Here is a 27,969-nt window from a genome sequence, read left to right on the forward strand (position 1 = left end):
AACATAAAGGTGAATACAACATTTTTTTTTTGGATGTATGACGCATAGCCTCCTTGAAATCGACCAGAAATATTTCAGGTCAATATTTTGTTTGGATTCATTTGTTACCACTAACATCCCACGTGGATCATCAAAACCTTTACAGGTTATAGAGTCTGTTTTGGATATGACATATCGATCGATCATCCATTGATCAGTGGATCAATGGATGACTTTCTGAGGAAGAACACTATTTCTGAGGCAGAATTCTATTCACACATCTTTTTCTGTTTCATCAACACTGAGATAAGCCTGACAAAGACTCTTGGATGGGAGATGAAACATCAAACTGAAAAAAGGAGTCCAGTTGCTTTCTATTCAACCTCTTGGGATTACCCTGACCTGCATGATTGTGAGTCTTCACAAATGTTATGAGACCCTATATAAATATAGGATTTTAGGGTGAATTTGGGTTAAAATACACTCTATTTCACACTATTTCTTTTCAAAGTGCAAAGAAATGACTCTAAGACATAGCATCAGGGGCACGTGTGAATTTTCTATTTAATCATGGCAGCGCCTAACACTTGTTTCAGAGATAATAATGAATCTGGACTTTAATATCTCACTTAGATCTTTGACTTCTAAGTCCTTAACACAACACGTTTTGTCTTCTCTCAGTCAGATCTCTGAATTTTCCTCCTATATTTTTCTCCTCTCTGGTTTTGCATCTTATATTCTTACACGTCTGTGTTTTTCCATCTTGTGAAAGGTCATTATGCTAATCCACAATGAACTTCTCTAGTAAGACATACAAGTAAAGAGAACAATCCTAACTCAAATAGACACTGATAGTATGACTATCCAGCAGATTATACAGACAGAACTTTCTGGTTGAATGTGTCAGCTCTCATGTTGGGCTTTATTTTTGTTCAAATGATGCAAAAAAATAAAGTTGATTTCTACAAAGACATACTACAAATGCTTCATTTAATTGAGTCTTGTCATCCTCTGTCGAAGTAAGTATTTTGCGAATACGATGGCGAGCTTGTAAACGTGGTGACGTGAAGGATGATGATGGATAACGTTAGCAGGAACAAGCTTCTCGGTGCGTCTCTGTCTCGGTGGAACAGCATCATAATCGGCAGCAGAGGAGCCGCCTCCTTATCAGCTAATGGAGAACACTGGAATGTCGACCTGTTCTCCACAGTGACATTTAAACTGATGAGGCTGGCTGTCCAGCACAAACACAGGACTGTCAGAGATGTGTGTGTGTGTGTGTGTGTGTGTGTGTGAGGGGGCAGTTTCATCCCAAAGATAATAAGAAAAACAGGGCAAGGAGAGCCAAATATGTGATCGACTTATCTCCCAGCATTCTATGTTGTCAGTGGGGATGGGGGTAGAGGGGATGGGGGTGCTTTGCCAGAATTGATTGTTGGAGCTTTTTGTTTGCCTTGCATGCCATATTGTTATCTCCCATTAAAAGAGCGTATACAGAGACTTGTACCCGAGACATAAATCACAAGGCTTGGGTTTGTGAGGAGTAATCAATTACACTCCGGCAGACATAGAGGAAGAGGCTGAGATTGCACCCCGGGGCTCCTCTCATTATCATAATCATCCCTGTTAAGTGATGCAGAGTCAAACAGACAAGGGATGAATGCGCGAAAAGAGCTTGGGAAAGAATTACAGCCCTTTACTATAAAAGGAGATTTTGTTTTAAATAATTCACACACTGACATGTGTTTGTGGCGGGGTGTGGGCTCCATGAGCAGTAAGGTTTAATGAGGGTCCAAGTGGTGGTCAGTCAAAGCCGGATGAGACTTTTTTTTTTCCTGACATGAGCCCAATTAAAGTTTAAGTAGTATCCATAAACTATTCTGATTCAAGAATTTAAATTTAGGAACTCAAAAGTCATTTTTAGCCCCATTTATGAAATGGCTCTATATATGGGACAACTTCACACAAGCTAAATAACCTAAAATATGATCATTTAGTATTCGTAATGATGCATCCAACAGCAATAGGAACATCCATCTGGATATTTTAGCAGCTAAATGCTCCACTAGCCAGTTAAAACCTGTGTTATGTAGAACTGGGGGCTACTGGCAGCTAATGGTTTGCTTCAGCCCAGTCATTTTTTGGTTATTATTAATACAATTGAAATATGTTTGTTTGTTTTTTAATTTGAAAAGTATGAATAACCACAATAAAATTTAATTCATTCATTGAACTGCCTCCTAACAAACTGTAGGAATCCTGAGTCAGATAAATAAACTAGAAGATATGTTCATCACTCATGTGGTGGAGCATCATGCTAAGAAGGTGCCTCTAGTTTACAACTGCAGGATAAATCATGATAAAGACAGATTCTGATTCTGACAGGGGAAAACCAAAGATCTCCTGTTTCCACTGTGACATCTGGACAGAACGGATTTCTGCTGATTTTTTTTTTTTTTGGGTTAAGACAGCATTTGATTGATGTGTTGCTGGCTCAGCGATAAGTTTTATTGCGGCTTGTTGTTGGGAAAGAAGAGTTAAACCATAATCATTCTAACATGTTGACGATTTCATGTAAACCGCATGTACCTGAGCCAAGCAAGTAAAAACAGTAAGGCATGTAATAACTTGTTACACAGACGATTTACACTACATATGACACAAATAATAACGTTTGTATGTAATTGTTTTGCTATTACTTTTATGATGAAATAAAAAATTTGAAGTATTTAACACTTTTCTGGGTCACGACTTGTACTTTTGTGTAGTGGACGTATAACACCGTTTGTGAAAGTAGCTTAAAATTATGCAAATTCTTCTTTTCTCTGGTGCTTATATTTCCGGTGATCCAAATACAAATGACAAGTTTCACCAACATTTAAGAGCTCATCATATATAAAACAATAATTTATTATCTCTCATTGTACAGGACATCAAATTGTGTGGCTAACTAAGGATTTAAGATGTTACGTTCAATACAAGGAACCCTACGAAAGCAAAAATCAACTACAAGGTGTGCAAGATACTTAAATTCTGACGTGAGAAATATCTTTCTCAACAGATAGGTGCTGACGTTTTGATGTTCTCTACATCATGTAACAGCTGGCATTTTTGCTGGTGATATAACCTTCAGCACCATTAGAGAGAAACTTAAACTATTAAAATGGATTTGTTGTGAAACATGTATTTATTCAATTTACAAAAAAAACCTTTTGAAAATGATTACGTGTTTTTACCTTGCAGGAAAAATAGCAATGTTTCCATAAAAAGCATTAAGTATGCATAGCAGTAAAATACTGATAGGGGATATATAGTAGAATTAAAATAATGTAAAATAGTGTAAATGCTGTCTGTTTATGTATGGCACACGGTTTTTACACACTTTCTAAAACCTTCCAAAAAACGTCAAATGTCATGTTTTTATTTCCAAAAGTTATTCAAGAAAAAAAAAAGAAAAAAAAGGCAAGCACAAAGGTAGAAAAGTTAATTGAAAAAAAAAAAAAAGTTTCCAAAATCATCCTCATTGCCATGTCCGATTCGCGTCAAGTCCAACCATCATCTCTTTGACTTTCTCCTCATCACAGTGGTGGAAAAGGTTTGTCCAGAAAAGGCTTTTCTTTATTTCCTATTTACAAAAAAAAAAAATTGCCACATTGAACGAGGCGGGAATCTCGACTCGTGTCCTATGTACAGTCCGTCCCCCTCCCTCTGGCCCCGCCACCTGAACTCAGAACCCGGCTTAGACTGTGGTCACAGATAGCAGTGAGTTGTAGACCCTCGTGCCGTCTGGTGACTTGGTCCCGTGGGTCAGAAGTTCTTGGATAGTCATCCAGTTGTCAAATATTTTCTTATTCCTCTTTTTCATCATCTTTTTGTGGCTGAGTTCAATGATGTTGGGCTCCTTTTTGTCCTCCGAACCGGACACTTGTTCCTTCAGACAATCGGCCCGGCTCTGCTTCATGAACTCGCGGCGCTGCCTTTGCTCTTTGGCGCGAACGGCGTGCTGCTTCCTCTCCTCTTTGCTCCAGTAGCGGCCCATCTTCAGCTCGCTCAGAGCGTCGTCGTCCGTGGTCATACCGCTGCGCTCCTCGTGAATGCGCAGGGCCCGCTCCCTCAGCAACTTGTCTCGGACGGGCCGTTTGGTGATGTAACGGGTGCCGTCGCTACGGATCTTCACCTTCCATTCCATCTTGGGCTCCAGATCTCTGGCGGAGATGGAGTCCCGACACATGCTGACCAGACTCATCTGGCTCTGAGCGTACTCCACGGCTGATTTCTGCTGGATCAGCTGCATGTAGCTCTGGTAGTGCTGGGCGTGAGCGGGGATGTGGGCGTGCTTGTAAGGCGAATGTGGCTGGGAAAAACCCCGTCCGGACTTGCTGGACTCTCCCAGCTTCCTCTCCTTGCTCTCTGCCAGCAGGGCTCCGGTTGGATCTTTGGACGAGCCTCTGCTACGATTGGCACCGCAGCCTTCCTGAACGGGGGACAGAGGTTTGAGCATCCGGCCATTTGTACCATTCGTGGAACCGGACGCTCCGGTCGGACCCTGACTTTCCGCTCCACGACGGAGCGAGTTGTCCGGAGACAGCTCCAAGGTGAGAGGGGTACTACGACAGCTCTCCCCAGTGTTGTAGGCACTAGAGCTGTCTTTGTCGGACTTCTCCGGCAATTCAGTGATGTCTGACAGCTCGTGGCGACGTGCGTCAATGCTGGTGTTGTAATTGCGGAAGCCGCTATTGTGCAGCATCCAGGACTCGCGACACTGCTCCCTCAGAAGCTGCATCTTGTGAGCACGGACAATATTCAGGCACTCCAGCTCGATGGTGCGCAGCTCCTCATTAAGCAGCTCCAACTCTTTGTCTACGCCGTCTTGGTCCTGACCTTCTGCGCCACCGCCCTGACAGTACAGACCCTGGGCGCCGCTGCTTCTCATTTGACACTTCAGTTCCAGGAGTTCTCGGAATCGCTCGCACTCATCGGCTGTGATGCCCAGGAAGTCGGCGTCCGCGTAGTCTGCGGAGATGAACGACTCGCTGCTGAAGGGCAGGTCGGTGCTGCCCAGGGTGTCCTGGCTGTAGGTCAGCTTCCTGCAGCTGCCAAGAGTGTTGGAGGCGGTGGTCTGGTCATCGCCCAGGTTCTCCTGCTCTGAGCTCTCATCGTTTCGCGTACTCTCATCTGTGCGACCGACTCCGCTGTCCTTCTCGTGATGGTTGGAGAGCAGCGTGGCGGTGTCCGTGGTACCGCCATCCTCCTCGTGTTTCTTCTGTGAAAAGAGACAAGAAATAGCTAAATAAAGCAGACACAAGCAAAGATTGTGTGTTTACATGTGAAAGTCTGAACAGCTGTTACCCACAGTAGAACTGGCTTAGCCAAAATAATCTATAGATGAACGTATGTGTTAGTGCAGATTGATGATGCTATTATACATTTGGACAGTGTGTGTGTGTCTCTGTGTGTGTGTGTGTGTACCTGCTGCAGCATGCTGGCAGTGAATTGCATGGCCTGATGGTGCTGCTGTTCCAGCATGTCCATGTGAAGGTCATCCAGGAAGTCGTTCCTGTCATCATCCATCCAGCCCTCATCCAGCTGAGACACAGCAGGAGGTTTAAGATGCAAATATTCAAATAAGTCTTTTAAGCCCACAAAGGGAGAATTTATATTATCAGCTTTGAGATCACGCCGCATTGTTACCTGGATCTCTGGTCTGGCTACAAGCAGAGAGATGTTCTGGTTCCCCTCACTGGTCAGCAGTGCTACAGCATCTTCCCGATTCTGGATCTCTATACCATTGATCTTGAGGGACAGGAGGGAAATATTAAAATACCTTAGAATAACGATGCTTTTCTTAAAATACCTAAAAAATGTTTTTTTTTTCAATATTACTGTACTGATTCTTTTACAAGCCAATCTTACCTGAATGATTTTGTCTCCTTCTCTAATCCTGCCATCCTTTGCAGCAATGCTGTTTGGATCAACCTGAGGAAAAGAGAAATGAAAACATTATAGAGAGATAAAGAGGCCTTCATCACCGCTAACAGCCTTAGCATTTGGTAGCCGCTGAAACGGATCTGAGAGTTACCCATTGCCACTTACCTCACTAATGTAGATCCCAGCCTCATCCTCATCGTCCGTCCTGTAACAGATTGTCAGACCGAGCTTGTCTTGGATGTTGGCCCGGTACAAATCAACTTCCTGGTGAGACACATCCCCAAATGAATACCCCACACGTCTATTAATGTTCTTAAAGACTGAGTAAATAATGTACATTTGCTCATTTTCCCTTCACAGACTGATTATAATTGTCTATAGAATGGGATCACGGTTCAGGAGTGACCCATCCATCACTGTAATGAATCTCAGCTGGACACAGGGAAGCTGCTGGTTTTCATGGAGGACCACTGACAGAATGAGAGATGGTGCGATGGGCTGCAGATGGGCCGAATCTCCTTTTTTCACATGTCAACACCTGTAATCTCACAGATACAGCTATGGATATGTGCATTGTTGTTCTTTGAGGGCAGAGGTTGAGCTCTGTAAGGGTTAAACCCTCAAAAGTAAAGCTGCAGATTAATAAAAAAATAAAAAATTAAAGGAATGGTTTTGGAACATTTAGTAAAATTGTTTATTTCTTTTTCCGGGGATATGTGCCAGACTCTTTCTTGGCTGGCTGCAGTGACTTCCTATTTCGCTGTGCCAGGTCTTTGAGCAATGTGGTGGGAAAATGTGGACCGTCAAAAAAAAAAAACCCCATCAGACTGTATCAAAACAAATAAAGGATGCGGTTTTACTGCCAACTCAATGTCACATTTCTGTTCATTGATATGTAATCTATTTATTGTGATGCAATATGTTGAAAACTTGTCAAGATGTTTTTAGTTACTTTCCATTAAATGTATTTGGCAACTGGTTTTAGGTGGACAAATGATGCAGAGTGTGATTATTAATTCCAATTCTACATTATTTATATCTGGGAGGGATAAAACCGACACTGGCTGCTCGGCCATGAAATGTATATTTTATAGGTCTTGCCATGTGGATCATATGTGCAACACCTGGGTAACTATTTATTAAATTAAATTTTATGGCTGTTGGTGCCACTGAACTGCTTCCTTATGAATAAATGAGACCTCAGCTCTGATGCTATACCTAGTTTCTCCTAAATAATATCATGCCTGGGAATTACAAGGAGAACTTTTGCGCCAACTATTCTCTTTGATTGTTTTTAAATTTATTGATGCTTAAATTAAACACAGAACACACTCAGTCTAAGTTTGAGAGCAGAGTTACTGCAACTGCCAGCTAATTTGAATAAAGTACAGGCTATACAATCATTTTCTATGATGACAGAGTATTTCTGGGAATGAGAAAGAAAACTTAAAAACAGTCTCTCCTGTTTTTCCATGAATTAAAATCTTCTTGACAAACATTAATTCATACATGCATCCAATTCTAATCCAAAAGCGGATGTAAAAAAAGAATGTTTGGATCATTTATCCATCATCAAGTTCTAAGATGAGAGAGTCCTTCCACAAGGTCACTGGACTCAGTGTTTGCTGTATCAAACAGTAGGTGTCTTTGGTTTAATGACAGGGGTTGTCAGGGTTACTGGAGGTCAGCGAATGCAACAGAGGGTGTATCACGGTTTAATCACGGCGTCTTCCAAGCATCGTTGATGTGCATCATCAGATTCATCACTGCAGACCTATCATCCGTGCTATCTAATTATCCCCCGGGTCTCATCTCCACTGCGTAGGAGGCCAAGGAAGACTTATTAGGCCTTGTCACTAATAAGTAATGATGTCACCATTGTGCATCTGCTGGAACAAACCAGCAACTCGATTCCTGTCTGGCCTCCAAGTCAACAGTCTGTATGTAGGGAGAGTGCCCATCAATAACTGTGATATATAAGGATTAGACGTTGCTAGCAGGGCCATTGGACTGGAGACACAAAGGCGACCTTGGGTCTGCTTATGTAGAGATAATGCATTGCTGTCTGTATGTATATCTTCATTTAAAGGGAAAAGAAGTGGAGTAGTTCAGATTTACCTCATATTCCATCTCCTCACGCTCTATGTCCTGTTGGATGCCCTCCAGGAAGTCATTGGGGTCAAAGAATGCATGTCCAGGAGCATGTCTGAGAAAACGACAATGACAACGACAATAAGATCAAATGGAAAAGAGCAGAACGCAGATTTACCCCACACAGAGCCTAAATAAATTAAAAGCAAAAAAAAAAAAAAAAGAGTCAATCTGGATTTACTTTTACCCCAGACTTGGTGAATTAAATTAGACATAAAAAGAACTCTATGTAGAAATCACTCTTGAATCAGATACACTGAAGCTACACCCGCAGGCTAATTTCAAATTAACATGCTGTGTGATTAATTGACTCATAAATCAATTAAAGAAATCAAAAAATATTCATTAAAGGGCAACTGCTGCCTGTGTAAAAATACAGACAAACTCTGAGCTCCGGGGTCCATCTCACTCAAACACAAATAATAGGTACCAATTGGGAATATGCAAATCCGAATGAACTGAGCAAATCTATTTAATATGTCTGCCCCCGGGTGGGGGGAGGGGGCACACACACACATTCAGTCACTGACAGAGACAGCTTCCCTTCAAACTTCAGACAGGAGCAAGCGGGGTCTGGAGACGGTTCGGTCTGTCATGATTAGTCAATAGAGTAAAAGGTATGGTGATGTCTGAGAGTGAAGTGACCTTTGACACCAACAAATTCCTGTAACTTCTCAGTTAAAGAGAACTTCATAGAAACCGTAGAAGCTTTTTGTCACCGCCGCCATGCTATACACCCAGACAGCGCTCTTTCAGATCTCAAGGCAATCCATTTCTTGACTCGGATTTCTCAAGCCACTGATTTTAAGGGTATATTTATATACGGTTGATTTGGTTCAGTTCCACTTTGAAAGCACTTGCTATGGGGGTCAAGAGCTAAATGGGCATTGAGAGCAAAAAAACCCCAAAATGTGGTTTTCGGCTTTTTGCTTCAGATACTGAGAGCAAGGTACCAGAGAGGTTAGAAATACAAAAACTCTTCGTATAATACTGTAATATTTTCTCCATATCCAGATATGTCCAGATTTAAGCAACTGCTGAGTCAGGCTATAGCTTTTACTGCATTGTTTTTGTCATTCAGGTGTAGCTGGATGTGGGACACAGACAGATATACAAGACTTTTTATGGAATTCATCACGAAATGAGTCGGTACTTACTCCTCTGGGAGTAGATACTCTTCAAGCTCCGTCATAGGGGGTGGAGAAGGAGGCAGATTCTCGAGGGCCATGATGTCCTGGAGGGTGATGTCTGTCTGGGTGCTGATGTCTGTGACCTGGGAGTCAGCAGCTGGGCTGACCACTTTGGGATGCGGGGCTCGGCGCAGGACCTGGACCATGATGGGCTCCTTGGCTGTACGGAAGGCCTCCACCGCCTGGTCATGCGTGGCCTTGGAGAGGTCCTTGCCATTGACCTGGAAGAAGAAGGAGCAGAAAGAATTGGATGAGCAGACGCCGTTAAACCCGGTTTTTGCGTGGTCTGATGATGGAGAAGAAACAGGAAGGGAACTCCAGAGGATGCAGCAGCTGCACGTGTTTTATTTACGCCTGCCGTTGCGATCTCTCACCGAAGAGGATATTCATTATTTCAAAGGGGTTTAATTATCATCTCTGATAATTAAGGCACTGCGTGAAGTATTGTGTCCATAAAAACTGGGTTTAACGCTGACATTCTGTTTGAAAAATGACTCATTACCTCCTCGGCTTGTAATACAGGGTCATAGTTGGAACAAGTAGAATAAGACCTTAATTAGGAAGAGTCTCTGGTTAATTAATCAAGGCCATTGGCTGAGGCGGCACGGAGGAGCCCTCATTTAGCTAAGTAAGTCCTCAGCAGAGGATAAATTTGACCTGATGTCAAAGACGGGTGGAGTGGGTGCCGCACATTAACCTGAGAAGATTAATTTGAACAAAAAGGCTGGAGCGTGTCGAAGAAAAGAGGCTAATTAAGTTTGGTCAAGCCACTTAAGGCCTCCTCCGTGCGCCGATGAATGATGAGCAACCGATCCTGCCTCGGGACAGAATGTCAGCGGATCCAATCAGAATTATAATTGGATGAAAAAAAGCTCGTATGCAAACGCTGTCCAAAATGTCAGGGACAAAGCGCATAAATCAAATTTGAGATTTCTCACTTTAACACAATTGTATTCGCGTTGCTGCGAGCTCGACGTATATAAGCGAAACGGAAAATGCCGAGGATCCCCACGCGGCGTGTACTTCGTCCCGGGTGACCGCGCTAGCCCTTTCTGATTGATTGCTGTTTGAGCAGAGCTTCTGTTCCGCCTTTCAATCACTACATCATGTGCAATTTGTTGGTGTATGATTCATGGATGTGCTGAACTCTTTGATGGGGATCTCAGCCGGTGGTTTTACTCATTTCTCACCACCTCCTTCTCAAACGCAAGCAGACGTGCTCAAAGGCTGTGTTAGAAACGAAGCTACTGTCAGGCAGACGCATATCTTGTTGAAGGTCATTTGGCTTGACATAAATCTTTAGCGTCCCGTCTCACTCCTCCTGACATCTAACATGCCTGTAAGTCTGTGTTTGAAGATTAATTTTCTGATAAACACAGGCCTGGTTTGAGCGCCTGCCTCTGGCCATTGCTATCTCATTCAAATTCATGGCATAGTTTGCAGACTTAACTCACTGGTGCCGCACATGAGTAGCAGCAATATTAAATCGCCTCCAGGGAATGAAAGCTGCATACCGATATTTATATTATATATATATATATATATATATATATATACATATATGAGATCCGACTATGACCCAGACAATGTAAAAGCCAAGTACATATTTCCATAAAGGAGTACAGTACATGTAAAAAACCAAAGGTAGCGAGATATTGTGTTCTTAGAGTAAGAAGGAAAAAGTGCAGAACTTAACGCCGAACTTCTGTGCCCACTAATAACCGCAAAAGATTAATGCTAATCCCAAGCCTGAAGGATAATTGGATCATCTCTGCAAACTTAAACTTCTACTTCTTCTACATCAAAAATTAATAGCTCATCTATTTGCAGTTGTGCTCCGAATAATTTGACATTTGCAAAGGCAAGTCGTATCGTGAGAATATTAATGTGAAAAGTCACATTGAAGAAACAACCCAGAGATCTGGAGATCACTACCAACTTCCTGCTAAGAATAAATTGTCAGCGAGCTGAAACACAACACGAAGCGATGGCAATAACACAACTTAAGACATCTCTGATGTTGCTGGTTATTGCCGCTGGTATTGGAAATAAGCCTTCCTGAAATTGCAGAGGACCTGATATCCTCTCTGCCATCTTCGCTTCCCAGAGCGAATCACGATGTTGTACATCAGCTGGAGGAATACAAGCGCCTTTGTGCTTCCTTTTTCTCCAGCAGTCAAAACCTGGTTGCCAGGAATCCCAGGAACACTTGAAGGCAGTGAACCAGAGACAAAGCCCTTTTAGCCCCCCCCCATCTTGTTGAGCCTGGAGCATTCTGCCTCAGTGCTCTCAATCAGGGGGGTGCAACCAGTTGGCTGGGGGAGTTGGGAGTTGGGGGGTCCCACGACCTCCATTCACTATGTTCACCTCTGACACAGTGTCCCTCTGCAGCACACTGGGAAAAAACACACAACACTCCCCTGATGCAAAACACAATGCTTCCCCACCGCTGGGCTAAGCTAGGCTAACTCTGTGCTTTAACACAGATGCAGGAAACTCCATTGACATAAAGCTAATCCAGCGACGAGCCAAGGAACCGACTGTGATGTGCATCTCTTTTCTTTGTGCGCTTGAGCTTAGCGTTGTTGACGACGATGACTGACAGAAATGACTCAGTCAACCTCTGGTGCATCGTCCCAGAGGGGGTGTCTGCGAAATCCCTTTTAATGGCAAGGAGACAGCAAGGAACCACTTGAAGGAATACTAATTAAGTCTAACTCGCAAATCTGCGGTGTCCTACTCGGTGAGGGATTTACACGGCTGTGGCTTTGTTACTCGTGACCTATTTTCTCTAATTAAAGCATCACACTGGACCTGTTGTAAAAGCATCAACAGCGTCGAGGACCTGGATCCCCGATTCGCAGCAAACGCATATTAAACTGACTGACGCGTTAGTGTGTTAATCTGTGTGTGGATTTATGGGATTCTATTTAGTGATTGATTGATGACCTAATGCCGAAGATGGTTATCCGCTAGGCAACAAGCTCAATCTGTCTGTGTCGCCTCATTGAATTTCTCGTTTTCATGAAATAACAGACAATATCACGCTTTGGTTCTACGAGACTTCTAGTTAACATCTTCACCAGGTCAAGGCTACACAAGCATATCAGTGTTGCTTCATGTCCATATAACCTTATTTGACTGCATAATATACAAACTTGGGCAAAAAAACATAAAAAAATTAAATGTAAAACTTATTTTGCATTTTTTTCGAATAGCATGTTTCACTTTTAATACTTGAAGAGAATTGTTTTTGAGATGAGAAATATGTTGTTTGAGATTTCTACCAGAACTTCTTGAATTAAAAAAAAAAATTCAGGTGATATTTCCGTTTCCATTTCCAAAAGGACTTATTTCTAAATATTTCAATATAGTATTTTTTTCTCTCATTTGTCTAAGGGGATTGCTGTTTATAGTGTTTATTGGATGATTAAAGTTTGGGGATGGGATTAAGTAAAAAGAAATTTAAAAAATCCAGAAAATATGGTGACATGGGTAATTTAAAAACATTTGCATTACATTGCTCTAATGATCACACAGAAATGCCTATGTAGTATATTAAGTCACCTCACTGTGTTGTGCAGCATTATTCTCTGATGCACCATTGACATTCATTCAATCACAACGTAATCCTTCAATACAGAGGAGAGTGTCATTAAAAAGCCAGTGTTTCTGTTTTATTTGGGGAAACGCGGTGAAGTGAACGGAGTGGAAAACTCTGCCTTTCAGAGCCGGGCAAAGGAAACTCTACAGATGATTTTCAAAAGAGCCTCTGCGCTCACGTCCTCTTTTTCTGGTCCGATACACTTCTTAGACAAACTCTTCAAAGTGTGTATTTTGGAAAAGAGAGGAGAGCTGACGTGATAGGGAGCATGAAGACTTGAAGGCTTCCTTTCTGTGGAGTTGTTGGAGTGGTGGTCTGAATGCGAGCTTTTGAAAAAACACAGTTAATCCCTCTATTATTCCACTGTTAACCACTTTCAGAGAAGAAAATTGAATTTCCGAGCATCGGCCCATGATTTCTCCATGTGCATACTGATGCACACGCTTCTCAACGTGTCATGAAACCTGCACTGTTGTTCTTTTTAACTGAGCGGGGTGAAAACACCCCCTGGTGTGAGGCATGCAAACACAGCCTTCTTTATTTACCGCGGTGAGGGAGCTTTCAGAGGATTACAGAACAAACAGCTCAAAACATAATGCCGTCTGAAAGAGACACCACTGTTTCCTTCCATTGAATCGGATTTCAGCGTACGCCGATGATACTGTCCTTAAGTGATCGATCACTTCCAGGGAGCTTTCGGCAACCCCTTACCTGTTCCATCCATCGTATTTGTACATAAGCTTTGGGAAATTTGTTGAACTTCAAATGGATTTTCAAGGTTTTATTTTTCTGCAGGGTGTACGAACAACCCACCAGCAGGAACTTCCACATCCTGAGTATTGAACCAAGACTCAGATTTGGTGCTAATCACTACAAACCTTCAATTGAAATCAAAATTATTTGACTATTTTACTTATTTTGAAGAGAACTCATCAAAAACCAACACGGCCTAACCGGTAAGCAGCATCACCACCTCAGAATAAGCATTAAAACAGGTTATAAAGTTGAGTTCGGGAAGTTAATATCCTGTGCCATGCTTCATTAGCACACTTATCCAAAGGCTTCCTCTTTTTCCAGCAACTACACACACATACACACACAAACACACACAACAAACACACTCATTCCCTTTGAGAGCTAACTGCACACAATGAGCTACCAGGGCCCAATTCTGTTTGTTCAAGTCGACAAAGTAAAGTTTGCTCTGGCGGCAGCGATCAAACAAAACTGTACTCTACTGGAAGAAAGGGAAAGCATCAGTCACTCACCAAATAAACACACACACACACACACACACACACACACACACACACACACACACACACACACACACACCGACTACGACAACACCACAGTGAGTCTCCTCCATGATGGAGAAGCAGCCAGTGGCCGCCACAGTAGAGTCTTCATCACTTTGTTAGACACGTAACGCATGCTTGGTTCTGTCACCTGGTAATAACTATTAATCATCCTCATTTAAATGTGCCCAACAGGACGGAGATGGTGAACAACCGCTTAAAGGCCACATGGGCCATGCGTGTTTTATTCATGATTCGGCTCACAAACACACAAGATGAGGTACTTTCAGGGTACACATACATTAGTTTTATTATGAGACAACTCTTCATCATATACCTACCAGGGCAATCAGCTTATGCCCCGTTGCTCCTGTAAAAACACATTTAATTCATTCAAATGAAGTGCAACACGGTGTAAAAGGAGCAGATTGACTAATTTTAGTACCACTAATGACATTTGTGACCCCAGTGTGGTTTGAGAGGTTAGTCACTTGGGTTTGTTTTTTTTCTTATTAGTGGAGAACCTGTCAAATTATATGTTGATAACGAACATTAGTTAGTAGTATACGAAATATCTGATCGATAGACATGATCGCCACTCAACCATATTGGGCCATACACATTTTTTTTGTCTCAACTCAGAACTTGAAGCGGCTCATTAGCAGCTGTTGGAAAAACTGTTAACCAATCAGAACACTGCAGACAAGATTACCCGCTCTTGTAATCTAGCACGAAAACAAGCTCTGTCCGTTTGGTAAGAAATAAATATAAAAGACTTCAAAAAATACTTGTCCTCCTTCCTGATACACACAGAACATGTCAAACGATATAATGCTGTATGTACTTTACGAGATGTCCATTTCAAACTAACCTCTTCCAAGTACAGTAATAGGTAGAGATGTTGCCATGGCAACACACAAACACACTAAAAGGCACCACTCCAGTACTCAACTGATGTGTGTGTGTTTTTGTGTGTGTGCAAAATGGCTCCGGTTGAAAAATAAAAATAATAAAAACCCAACATTGACAAAAAAAACCCCTCTCGTCTATGAATCTATGTGTGATCCAATGAAAAAGATTCCACAGCTTTTTGGGTAAACACACACACAGACACACCAAAGGATGACCGCATCCACCTGCATTGTTTGCCGAGGGATAATGAACGAAGCTAAAATAAATATCATCACAGTTTAATCAGCAGATTCCCCTTATGTGCCAAAGCTGCCTCGTGGAAAGCTAATATTTTCATACGTTACATTCCGATAAGCTCCCACGAGCTGGCTTATGGTTTTGGTTTTGCGAGAACTCACTGAAAGCTGCCTCACTTCTGTCGTGCTTTCTGGATAATGTTGTATCTCCGCTTGAGCGTCGAGTCCTCTTTGCTGTTTTCTTTGGACTGACGGTTAAGTACACGGGCTCCTGCTCGCGTTCCCCCGTGGTCGCCCCCGCCACCTGCTCCAGTGTTTAACAGATGTGACGGCGCACCAGGCCTGATCTTAGCCGTTATTAAAAACACACAGTGTCAGGCTCCGACGGCTGCGCTGGCTTAGCTGGTGATCCCTGCTTTTGTCTCCGTACGCCGCTCATGTCAGGCCTCATTACAGGAATGGGAGTCGGGGCTGAACGGGCCATCTTCACTAGGTTCCACTTTACTGGCGGCTGCTTTGATGATGGGTTTTGGGGGGGGGGGTGTCCTCTGACAGTTGACAGGGGTGGGCTGAGGATAGAAGAGATGAGGGACTGTCTTGCGCGAAACATTTCCATCTCATTTTTCTCTCTTGTCTGGTCCGGAAGATGTCATACTGAGACCATCTGGCGCTACGACAACTTGGCTTCTTGGGCTGACATCTTCGCAGCCTTCAATCAGAAATACGGCTAATTAGGCGGTGGAACTCCGGCGGGCTCATTTGTAAACTTCAATTGCTCAGCAGATCAATCCGTTTTTTTGTTTTTTTTTGTTTTAAAGTGCTTTTCCTCCGCAGGGAGCAGAGGGAGGGGAAAAAAATGACAGAGGGAGACAGATAAAAAGTGATCTACTAAAGCGAAAGACTTAACGGACAAACAATAGTCCGGATCGGTTCAGAGAAGATCAGAGCCTCAATAGTTGGCTTGTGCTAAAGCTCTAATTAAGATGTGGGTTTTGTAAGAGCCGCAGCATGGCGCCACAGCCATTACTTGGTGTTTCTGCTGAGATTTAGAAGCTGTTGGACTGTCAAACAGTTTCTAAGGCCTTCACCTTGAAGTCCTTGACAAAAGCAGCTGAGCTTACGACTCCACATGGCGCTAGCTTTGAAGAAAGGTCGAAAAGGTTTCGCCACCGCCGACAGGAGGGTCAAGTTTAAAAGGTTGGACTGAGCTCAGGCCTTTAATGATCATGAGTAGAAGTGAAAATGCTCGTCTCAAAAGCCCTTTATTTTGTTAAGATCTAATAGACCTTAATGTTTGACCTACAGTCTGGATTTATTATACAAAGAAACATTTGCTTAAGAGCAATTCCTTCCAGAAAATAAGGTGTGCTTCAAGATATTAGTTATTTATCTATATGGGAATCGATGCTAAGGTGTTAAATGAACTGGAAAAACTTGAAAGTTTTCATGTATTATTAAGTCTTCAGAGCAGAATGGGCGTCGTGCCATCTACGCTTATCAAGAGGATCTGCCTGTATTATCAACAAGGAGGAAAAAAAAAAAAGACCTCTAAAAGTCCCTCAAGATAAAAGATAATCAGATGGCCAACCTTCACCTCCACCTACTCCACCGACTGGGTTTCATGGAGCAGATGCGACCACAGCCAGAAGAAATACTTCACGATGAGTTAATGAGCCGTTTTGGTCAGAATCAGTCGTAAAAGTCCTCAAACAGACAACTTTACTGAACGTGACTGTGATCATCGACATGATCCTTCGCCACCAGGTTGGGATGAATTTAAAAGTTGCATTTTTGCCAACACAGCTGAGACCGATTGCTTCAATGTAAAATCATAGGAAAATAGAAAAGGTCAAGCTGTAATCAGAGCACAACAACCTGAACTCAGCCATCATTAACCAACTGGAAGTCTCTGTGGGTTACAAATCCACCTTCCACTGGGATGTATGTAATCATTACACATGTAAAGTGTGTTAGAGGGCTGTACCTCTGAGCCGTGTGTAACTTTTAAATAAAAGCTTTCTCAAAGTTGTCAAAGGAAGCGATATGACCAAGACTTTGGCAGAATAGGAAAGGTCTTCCATGAACATCACTATCACGAACCTTCTGAAGCAGAGTGTTTGTTCCAGGACACCACATCTGATGTCTCTGGTGTCACAGCTGATTGGCTGGAGACTGCTACCAGGCTAACGGCAGAAGGCTAACGTCCTGCCAATCCAGGATAATTGACAGGCAGGATGACTCCGTGACCGAAAAGAAAACAGAACAAAAGAAAAGACAGCGCTCGTCCACACAGCAGGTTTGAGACGTTAATGGTGGTCGGCTGGAAGTGGAGGAGCGGAGGGTTTTCTGACCCCAACATTAGAACCCATAATCCATTTATTAAGCCGCAACACAACACCAACCTACTCCTTGAACAACCCACAGCTTCTTTTTTCTCTCCTCCATGAACAGATCTGATCAAAGCCAAGCTATTTGTCTATCTTCCTCTGACGGGAAGGGTCATTTAAAAAAAAAGAAAAAAAAAGAAGAAAAATAATGAGCGAGATCCCCAGAGAGTTTGATCATTATATTCATTGAAGCTAGCCACTGGCCACCCGGCACCCCTGTGTAGTAAATGGAGATGTAATATGGTGTGATAGGAGGATAACACTTGGCTGGGGTCCATTATGGATGAAAAGAAGGAGCAAAAAAAAAAGAAAAAGATCTGAGCCTCAAAGAAGCGTGACATATTTACATCTGCTGTCAGACGTCTTGGACTGGACAGGCTGTTGGAATCAGAGAACCTCACGTGAACAAACCAGCATTTTAAATTGTATTGCCTCAATCAAAAGTTGAAAATGCAGCAAAGACGGCAAAAAAAAATAAAAAATAGAGAATATAAACACAGGTTCCACTACAACGGAAACACAGAGCAAATAGAGTAACGTCAGCAGGTTCTACAGGGGAAATATTCAAACAGAAATATGAAATATTCACTTTACTGCCGCAGTCAGAAATCAATAGTTTCTGAGAAATACTGCAAGAGGTGGATTTCATGAGGTCATCTGAGGGAAGCTTATTGGGGAAGCTGGCTATACTTGATCATTTTTAACATTCAAAAATCAATGCAGTGGTCTTTCCCAAATACATCTAACATCAAGCAAGGTACGGTACAATGAATAATTCTTTTTTTTTTTTTTTAATGACAAAACACTAAAAATGCTCTTCACCAACAGCCCAATGTGAAGATTTCAAGTTTGCAATCATGCAAAACAAAGCAGTCAGAAGTCAGACAAGGTAATTTGCAGTTCTTCAATTTATCAAATACTCTTTAGCTCCAAATGTTGGTCGACCGCAATCGTTTTTTAAATGTCACCAAATAAAAAAAAAAAAAAGTGATAAAACCTGTTCTGTTATTGGTGTGAGGAAAGTTTTCTCCCGGCGTGTTAATGTTGCACCTACAACACTCCTGCTCTGTTTTCTTTGGTGGAAAGAAAATGTGCAAAACAAGCACCGGCGTGTTAAATATAAACTTTTAGTGAAAGTCAAATGGGGGGGGGGGGGCTGAGAGGCGAAAAGCTCCGAGTCAGCATTCAGTCGACAATAAAGAGTTGGGCAGCGATCGGCGAGCTGAGAGAGCTGTCACCTCTTCATCACCCCCCTCCTTTTAAGAAGAGCGCGCCACCTCCCGCTGACCCCTCGCGACCGGAGTTCAGGCTGCTCAGCTGCAGGAGCTTCCAGCTGGCAGCAGCGGCAGCTCCTTCCTAACACTGGAGTTGCTGACTCGAGCAAGGAGTCAAAAGACTCCATGAATACAAAAAAAAAAAAAAAACACAACCCCAAAAAAGCACAAAAGTACAGCAAGAAACCCAGAGAAGATTCTCAAAAACTCTTGGCTTGACCACAGTACCTGGCAGACTTCGTAGAGTAGTTTATAATGTTCCTCCGGCTTCTGCAGGGTACAGAGGCTGCATCCCATGGTGGAGGAGGTCTCACCATCCAGGATCTCCCTCCGGTCACTGACAGGAGGAGCAGCAGCAGATATCTTCCCCTCTCTCACTCTCAAATGACTCCCTCCGTCTGCTCCGTGTCTTTTTTTTTCCACAGCCACACAATGACAGGAGTAACACCCCTCCAGCTCGTGGATCTATCTCTCGGCACAACCTCCTCCCTCCCTCTCTCTCTCTCTCTCTCTCTCTCTCTCCCTGTCTGTCTCTCTCTCTCTGTCTCTCTCTCGCAGCGTGCTGCCGAGTTTAACGAAAGGCCGGCAAACCTCCCCCCCATTCTTTCTCCTTATGTTTATTAAGCAGCCACTTGCCGTTTAGTCATCAAGAAGGCCAACACAGTCTGACGTACAAGATGAAGTCTTAATTAAATATCATCAGACGAATCTTTTGGATGGGCTTTTTCTTTCGTGACCAAACCGAGACATTTCTCTCGCACTCTTCAAAAAGTTCATTGGTACCCAGACTTTTAGGTTCTCTCTCCTCTCACATTTCTTTCCCAAATAAAAGGGAGGAAAAGCAAATAATACTGGTAAACATTTAGGCGTAAGGTAGAGATCTGAATTTGACTCAGTGATGTCTTTGCTCGCGCCCCTTATAATTTGACCCCACTTTCACCGTGAAATAGAAAGGATTGTTTCAATTAAGTCTACGTTGCATAAAGGCACATAGCTGGATAGATTTCAGGGCAGGATTGGGGAGGGTAGTCCTGTGGGAGAAACCCCTGACTGCTGGTGTTAGCGGTATTTCCTTTTGCCAGACGTGTCCACTGATCCCTATCTATCAGCACTTCCACAGGTCCAGCGCTTTTTCCTGAGACAGCCACATAATTAATGAGGCTCGAAGATTTCCAAATGTCAAGCAAATTTTATGTAAAGTTGTTCAAATGCCACAGAAAACAAAACGTGAAGCCCGAAGGAGGGATAAAACTCCACTAGGAAAAACAAGCAAAGTGAAAGCAGCTCTATTAATGTTGCCCGTTTTTCAAGTTGCAACTCATTTTAAATTTTCGTGAGAGTGTGTGAAGACTTTCTGAAAGGGTTTGTGAGACTCATAAGTCATGCTTTTTAAAAAAAAAAAAAAAGAAGCACTACCACAAGTTTAATGGCACAATTTACAAATCAGCAAAAAACATTCACCCAAAGCAAAGCCGTTTTTGCCAGAAATAATTTTAATTGGAATTTCCATTTCTACTTAGATTCACTAATTTGTAATTTAAATAAAAAACCTTGATAGGATTGGAATCTGCCTGAGAAATTTCCCATCTAATCTCTTTGCTTGTATTTTTTTAATTTATTTTTTTATCGAAGAACTCCATATAAATTCTCATCATTTTCCCACAATGTTACCTTTCAGAAAGAAGAATTCAAAAAAAAAAATATATAGATCGTAAAATCGGATCCTTAAGTTGGATGGAGTGATGTGACAGGAAGTTGCCTCGGGCTGATATCAGAGTGAACCTAACAATCGCTCATGATTACTGCAGGCTTTGCTTGTCTGGGCGCTCGGCTCAAAGTTACATTCGGCGTAGCATGAAAAATAATCCTACGCTCACATTAGGTGCACCATTGTGCCCGGGGCGGGGATCAGTGGAGAGTTTTTGCTGGTGCTCTTGCCCAACTAATCTTTCTTTCACACTGAGATTATCCCATTCACAAAACCAAAACAGAGACAGAGCCGTGATGTAAACAGGATTGTGGAGCTAAACGCTACGACGTCGGTGCACCGATGAAAGAAATAGGAAGCAGAGGGGAGCTATTAAACCACAAGAGGAGGATGAATGTCTGTCGCAGGATTAGTCTCATCTTTGCTGAAATGTCTTGTCCTCTGAGAGAAAACCTTTGGTTTCCATTCCTAAGGTGCGTTGTGGATAGACACACCTAAGCACATCGTCGCAGGTTCCTGTCTCAGCAGGAGTCAGATCTAATGATAATCGCTTCATATGGTTTGCTATAACAAACACCAACATGAGGGCGAGAGGTCACCACATCTCCCCCCAATTAGCGATGTGGCGCTTGCGTCCTTCGCATTTGATCTACGCTCGGTTGGGTCTTCGTTTTCATGCCGAGCAAGGTTCATTTCTGGGTCCCACTGGACTCGGTTTAAAAATCGTGACTTTAACTGAGGAACAGTGGGATCAGGTGCAGAATACACCCTCCTTGTGTGATTTATTACTAATCTTACAATTATGAGCTGGGATACAAGTTGCTGATGATTTCACTACTTGGTTGACCAACTGAAAATAAAGACAACTTCAGACTACTATTTATGTCAAACAGTTCTGACATAAAAGCTGCCAATCCTCGCTTTTATGAATCTCCAGCTTCCTTTGGAAATCTATAATCAATAAATGACTAAAACTGCTAAAGAAACATGGAATCAATATAAACCTGAAGCAAGGATCCAGTTATCTTAGCTTTGGCATAAAACAAGGAAGTGGTTAAAGTGAGTGCTGACACAAGGTGACTTTTTGGTTGATCCTACAAGGGAATAAAATAGAAAATTTTTGTGTTTCATTGCAGTTTTCACCAAAAAAGCAATTATGAAAACTATTGCTTTAATGGTTTATCTGCCGATTTAAAGTCTGATCCTCGTCGTCTCCTGTCCACATCGTTATATCTCTAATTAACATAAACTTATGTTGCCGTTTCAACCTGAGCTGTGGAGAAATGCCATTAATCTTTAAAATCACCAGAAGCCAGATGTCGGCGCTCAGACAGTTGGACTGATGGTAAATTTTTTTTTTTTTAAAAAGCTAAAAGCTGGCCTTAGCGGGGTGTGAGGTAACAATGTGGAAATGTGAAGTAACAGGACACCGATGGGTGATGGCGATAACATAAGGAAAAAGAACTATGTCCAGTTTGCCTCACCTGACTCTAATGCGCCGTCCAGACAGCAGGAAGACGGGAGGAGGGATGGAGGATGAGGAACGATAGGGTGACGGGGAAACTTCATTGCCTTCATATTGTAAATCCACGAGGAGCAAGTCTCAGGCTGGGTTAATATTACTTCACATCATTTAACTTGAGGTCAAACGAAAAATTACAACTTTTTTCCCAGTCTTGGGCACATGTAGGTAACTGTCATGAAGAGGTTTGTACATACTACACTCTGGCTTTAAGTTGCGTTTGCACTTTATTGCCATAAATTCTGGATATTTTTATATATGGCCATCAGGTAGAACTTACATCCACGGAATAATTTCAGATGTAGGAAACATTTGTGGTCAACAATCTGATGGACTGTCTGATTGAAGAGCTCCTCATTCATTTTATAAATGAAGACTATATGCCCTATTGGAAACACAGGTTACGCCGAAGGGGGTAACATGGGGTACGGGTTCTTGGAGCTAAATTCACTGGTAAAATACATTTAGCTATCCTGACTGCCGCTGCTTTGATTTTTTGAAAAATCTGCAGTTGGCATGTCCCTTATAATGCATTTACTAAATCTCTGTGGAACTTGTTTCATTATTGAGCAAAAACTGGGGATGTGTCCTGCAGGAGTCAGATAAAACCAGTAATACCCACAGGCTTTGAAAAATGGCTTACAAGAAATATATATATAAAACTCAGGAGCCCTATAAAGCATTAGTGATTGTAACTACAAAGGCCATCTGTCACAACTTATTTAAATGGGGTAACAATGATGAATGTGAAGAGCCTTTCTCCCCTAACTACTTTCTTCTCAAGCATTTTCACCAGCAGCTAACAACAGGTTCATCCCATCAGAGAAAGGGGCTAAAAGGCCTCCACAGTGTTAATTTTGGGTGTAGCATCGACCACTTTAAATCTTCATCATGCGTTCTCACATCTGCAAAGACTGAGCGAGGAGACGGTAGCCTGATCAAAAACAAGGAACTGCTTTATAGGTGTGATTTAACAAAAGGAATGAGAAAGAAGGCGTGAAGACGATAGACATGAGACGCAAATGCAGAACCCAAAGAGGAGTGAACGGGCGGAGGAGTTTAACGAGTCTCCAGTTCCTCCTTCGGTGTGTGTTTGTGAGCATCCGCCTTTGAAACATTGGGCTGTGCATAATTTATCAGACAGCTGTCAGCTTTGTACTCCTATTTACTCTTCAGGCCCGATTCCGTGCCAACAGGGAGCCCGGCCAGCAGGAACGAAAGCCACTGAAACAGTTTAATTTGAGACTCAAACAACTAATAATGTCATTACTCTCACTTCAGTGTGATTATATATGAGTTATGAGGGGAGGTTAACAAGAATGTCAGGTTAAAATGCTACGATGATGCTCTATTTTCTACAAACACCTTGATGTAAGACACTGGATATTTTTGCGATTTAGCTTTAAGCAGTTTCACCTCATCAAGCTTTCTCACATGCACAGAATTTTGCTCTGTGGGTGTATAAAATCATCTTGAAATTTTGAGGCCTGGAAATAAAAACACCTTCAGCTGTCTGTTGTGGTGCAACACTATGAAACAAAAAAGGCAGTAATTGTTTTTGTACGTAGAACCTCTGTGCCTGTTTTCTTTTCATGGAAAAGCAAACAGCATTCAAAAGTTTAAGTGTAAAATGAATTATTTTTGGCTCTGACACAATAACTGCACTCTTTTTCTTGGCTTGATCCCTGAGTGACCGACCCATTATCAAGTATCACCCGTAGACTTGCACTTAGAACATTACCTCACCTCACAAAACATCTCCACTCCAGTTTGATGTTGAGATAATAAATAATAAAATACTCTTTACCGCTAATCAGTCAAATGCCACGGCATTGCTGTAGGTAAACCGTGACACTTGTCAACACAGTTATTAGTCAGGATATTAAAAGGAGCTCCCATTTCATCCCCTCTCCTGCAGTGAAAGCAGGGCTCGATGATGTGACTCCACTTCGAGACTCTGAGGAAGGCTCTGCCAACTCTGGAGTCAACGCATAACTCCTGTCACCGACTAATTCCCCAAGCCTTCATCACTTCTGGCTGCTCCAGCATGCTGGCAGCTAAAGTCACCAACAGAAAGGCCTCCAGCTACTTTGGGTGCAGATGAGGAAGAGGAGGTGCTCAGACTGGTGATACAACATGGAAGATGCAGCAGCTGACGTAGTGAAATGGAACTGGGTTGAGACAGTATGGAGGCAAAGGCAGTCTTACAAGATAGGTTTCCAGCGTAAAAACATTGTTTTAAACTTCAACCGATTATGAGGTTGAAGTCTCCAACAACTCTCCTAGGAGGAGGAGCTAGGTTGATTCTAGGCTACTCCTCCTTTAGTTCCTGATGCTTGTGCATGTGCTGTTTTAATGAAAGCTATGTAAAATGCACATCTACTGTACCTCATCAGGAAACCAACTGGAGCACATAGTAAAGAGAAGATTGGTAGGTAAGACCTGATAATAAAAAACACCTGCCTGATGCCAGGGGGTCCCTCAAATCGTTTGAAAATCCATCCATCCATTTAATGAAACTGCTTCGATCAAGAAAAACACAAGCTGTGAAAAGCCAGGAGAGATACCTATCCAGCCAGACAGCTAAACTAACAGGATAAGGAGGAAGCGGAGACCAGTTCTGCTCCAGTAGTCACAGGTAAGTCGAAATTGTTAACCCAAGGAGCAGGGAAACCGAACACAATCATGAGGGACAAAAACAAGCACCCTTACGGCAAATTTGAAACATAACGGGCAAGATTGATTGTTGTGTGGAAGTTTCAACATTTCCCTCAACTGCAAGATATTCAATTTGAACTCAGCCAGGGTTGTGGTCTTTAAGCTCTGGCTGTGATACTCTACCAAACAAACCTTGATTCAAGACATGTCTTTCTTTAGTTCATCTCTGTCCTGACAATTCAACCAGTCAAACTGGAACAAATGGCTCCTTTCATGCAATCCCGTATAAAATATAGTCACAATTTCGTACTTTGGTATATAAACGCTGTCGAAACCCACATTTCTTTAAGCTTTGTTTACCTGTTTCCAGTGGTTGAGCTTTGTCCCTGACTAGATTCTACATTGCGTTTCAGTTTTATTTTAACATTTAGAAGATTTTAGATATCAAAAACTGAATATCATCACTCCAATCTTTTAGTTGTTTGCTGTGCTGCCATCTTTCTTAATTAATTTGATCATTTCCCCGCACTAATTCCTCATGTGGGATATCCTCAGTTACCCCGATTGCTACAATACCCTCTGGTGCAGCGTACATCAAGTTCTCCCAGCTGTTTCCAGTTATGTCTAAATGATAATCTTCCCCCTACGTCACCCTAGACACCCTTCCTTCAACAACAGCAATTGACAGCAGTGCTCATACTGTTGAAAGAGCCGCCGACTTTTTATCGCCTCCTGAGAACGGCTGATGATTGCCGGTCTTTAGTAAATATAGGACTAAGTGGACCTCTTGACAATGTCAGCGAGATACGGTAAACCACTTTCACAACCTGCAGTAGGAAGACGGAGCATGTCGACCTGTTTGAGGAGTGACTTATGGCCAAAGGTCCACAATCAACCCTCAAATCTCATTACATTATATTGCTCTTCTGAATGAAAAGCTCGGAAAGAGAGCTGAGGTCACCGAGAGGTAAGTGACTGACATGTTGGTTGACATCACTCAAATGTTCCCAATAGTCTCTGATAACTGTGTTTAACCAGCCAAGTCAAGCCGTGATAAACGAGCCCACAACCGTGGAGGCGGATTATTACTTCTACACACATCCACATCTTTAGCACTCCGCTAGAATTGGATGAAATTGCCTGCAATACTAACTAGATGCCTTGACCAGTCAGTAAATCTCTCTGGAACGCGACCCCCTGGCCATTACTTAGGCCAAGGCAGTGACCTCAGAGGTCTTACGGGCAGTGGAAACCGATTCATATCCTCCCCCTTGTTTTTTGCTGAACTGGTCTGGGATTTCAAAGCGAGGCGTCTGCTCTTCTTCAGACGTGTCAGACTCTGGTGGCTGCAAGGTTACACCAAACATCACTTTGTCTGATTGATACCACTTCAACATGTGGCCAAGACCATCTCTACGTACAAAAGGAAAGACACAAGTGCTTTTAGGCACGTCTCAGCTCTTTGTCTAACCTCAGGGAAGAGAAAATGGTCCAGGTGGTTTCATTAAGGGAGTTTTGAAAATTTGTATTATTTCTTCGTATAATTAACACGGTAAAATCCAAATACTGGAAGCCTTCAATGTGAAGACTACTTGGTTAACTAATCCAGGATTTTAAGAGGTGTGCAATGAAAAGTTGTGAATTTGATGTCATCATTAGCCAAGAAACCCCGCAAGATACCTGTGACAGTCTGGTCTGATGATGGCTTTTTAGATACGGAAACTAAATTGTCTCATAGATCTGATGACATGAGTTTATCTGCCATTCCTCTTTATTCGTCATTTGATCCATACAGTCCTTTGGTTGAAGTTCAAATAGAGCAGGTTTGCATTTCCTGCAGCATAAATTGCAGCTGGATTTAAAATAAAGAAATCTGTTTAATTCCAGTAATGCTTTTACTTGTTTTTTTTAAAAGAAATGGCCTTTTTTAAAACTCTATACTGAGAAATCCTTGTCAAATAATTATTCTAAATGTCAAATGTGTAACCGTGTAACACTAAATATGTCATAGGATCACCGATCGTGCGATCTGTAATGAATTGGATTTCACTGATTAACTCCACTTAACTGCCTCTCGTGACACATCTGCTCATGACAATACAAATCAAGTTTGCCCAAAATAAATTTAATTAGCACCTCCCAGGGATTCCAAGCATGTACAACGGTCCCATTCTCCGCTACTTTGCAAGCAATTAGCCAAAAGAGTGGGGCTTTTAACAAAGGAAATGCTAATACCATTAGCCCAAATGGCACTCTTATTTATGACACATGTCAATAGATGTAAAAAAATATTTTCTCTGAGTGGTTTTCAGAGTGCTAATAGAAACATTTAGTGTCCTAATGTGTTATTCTGCAAGCATCAAAACAATATGCAAACCAAGCAGAGAGTTGTGGAATAAACATGAAAAATGAATGGCAGCTGGAGAAATGATGTTTATACCAGTGTTTTCCTGTTTATTTTCAAAATACATAAAAATATTTTACCACATATCTCAAGGGATCTTAATACAGCCTTTTTTTTTTTTTTTCAAGAAAAATGAAAGACATAATGTGGATGATCACCGTGACACACTTAGCAGCCATGACAAAAAGAACGCGATGTCAATATGAGGGGCGCTGGTTGAAAAACATTTCATCTCTCATTCAGGTGGGATTTCTCCTTTGATGCGCTGAGTGTCATTATTCTAAATATAATTTCTCGTGCACCACTTCCACATATGCATTGTAAGAAGGAAGCATGTTCGATTAAAATAACAGCAACGTCTCCACCAAATGGAAGTGCAGGAAAAATAAAAGCATGCTTTTAGGGAGCTCAAGTCTGTAATTTTCATTGGCAAAGGAAGTGCCTCACAAATTCTATCCATCCAGAGAACAATGCTCTGTTGACGCTTCAGAAACCAAGTCCATTAACCACCTCCTGTCTTATGAGGAGCTGAGAAGAAGAGAAAAACACATGCACGGAGGATGGAACGAACATAGACAGAGTATTAAAGTAGCGATAGGGAGAGGGATAGAAAGCTGCAGTTTAATGAGGAGACGGTGGTTTTAGGAGCAAGCCGGGGGATGGTTTGACCTTTAACATCTCAGATCTCTTGGTGCGTGTGACAGGTCTGGGTTCAGAT

At 42.2% G+C, this 27,969-nt stretch overlaps 1 protein-coding gene across 2 annotated transcripts in view; it reads right to left on the bottom strand.

Moving 5' to 3' along the window:
- Positions 1–2,873: 2,873 nt before the first annotated feature.
- Positions 2,874–27,969, bottom strand: part of pdzrn3b (PDZ domain containing RING finger 3b) — a 79,866-nt gene continuing 54,770 nt past the window's right edge. For both annotated transcript variants that reach the window (XM_068315137.1, XM_068315138.1), the window contains 7 exons: positions 9,216–9,469; positions 8,026–8,113; positions 6,073–6,171; positions 5,893–5,955; positions 5,671–5,772; positions 5,449–5,565; positions 2,874–5,242 (listed from right to left, as the gene is read on the bottom strand). In XM_068315137.1, coding sequence (XP_068171238.1) covers positions 3,719–5,242; positions 5,449–5,565; positions 5,671–5,772; positions 5,893–5,955; positions 6,073–6,171; positions 8,026–8,113; positions 9,216–9,469 — 2,247 coding nt within the window. In that variant the 3' untranslated portion in view covers positions 2,874–3,718. The remainder of the gene's footprint in view (positions 5,243–5,448; positions 5,566–5,670; positions 5,773–5,892; positions 5,956–6,072; positions 6,172–8,025; positions 8,114–9,215; positions 9,470–27,969) is intronic.

The sequence above is a fragment of the Antennarius striatus genome, chromosome 5 (genome assembly GCF_040054535.1).
Source record: "Antennarius striatus isolate MH-2024 chromosome 5, ASM4005453v1, whole genome shotgun sequence".
Classification (NCBI taxonomy): domain Eukaryota; kingdom Metazoa; phylum Chordata; class Actinopteri; order Lophiiformes; family Antennariidae; genus Antennarius; species Antennarius striatus.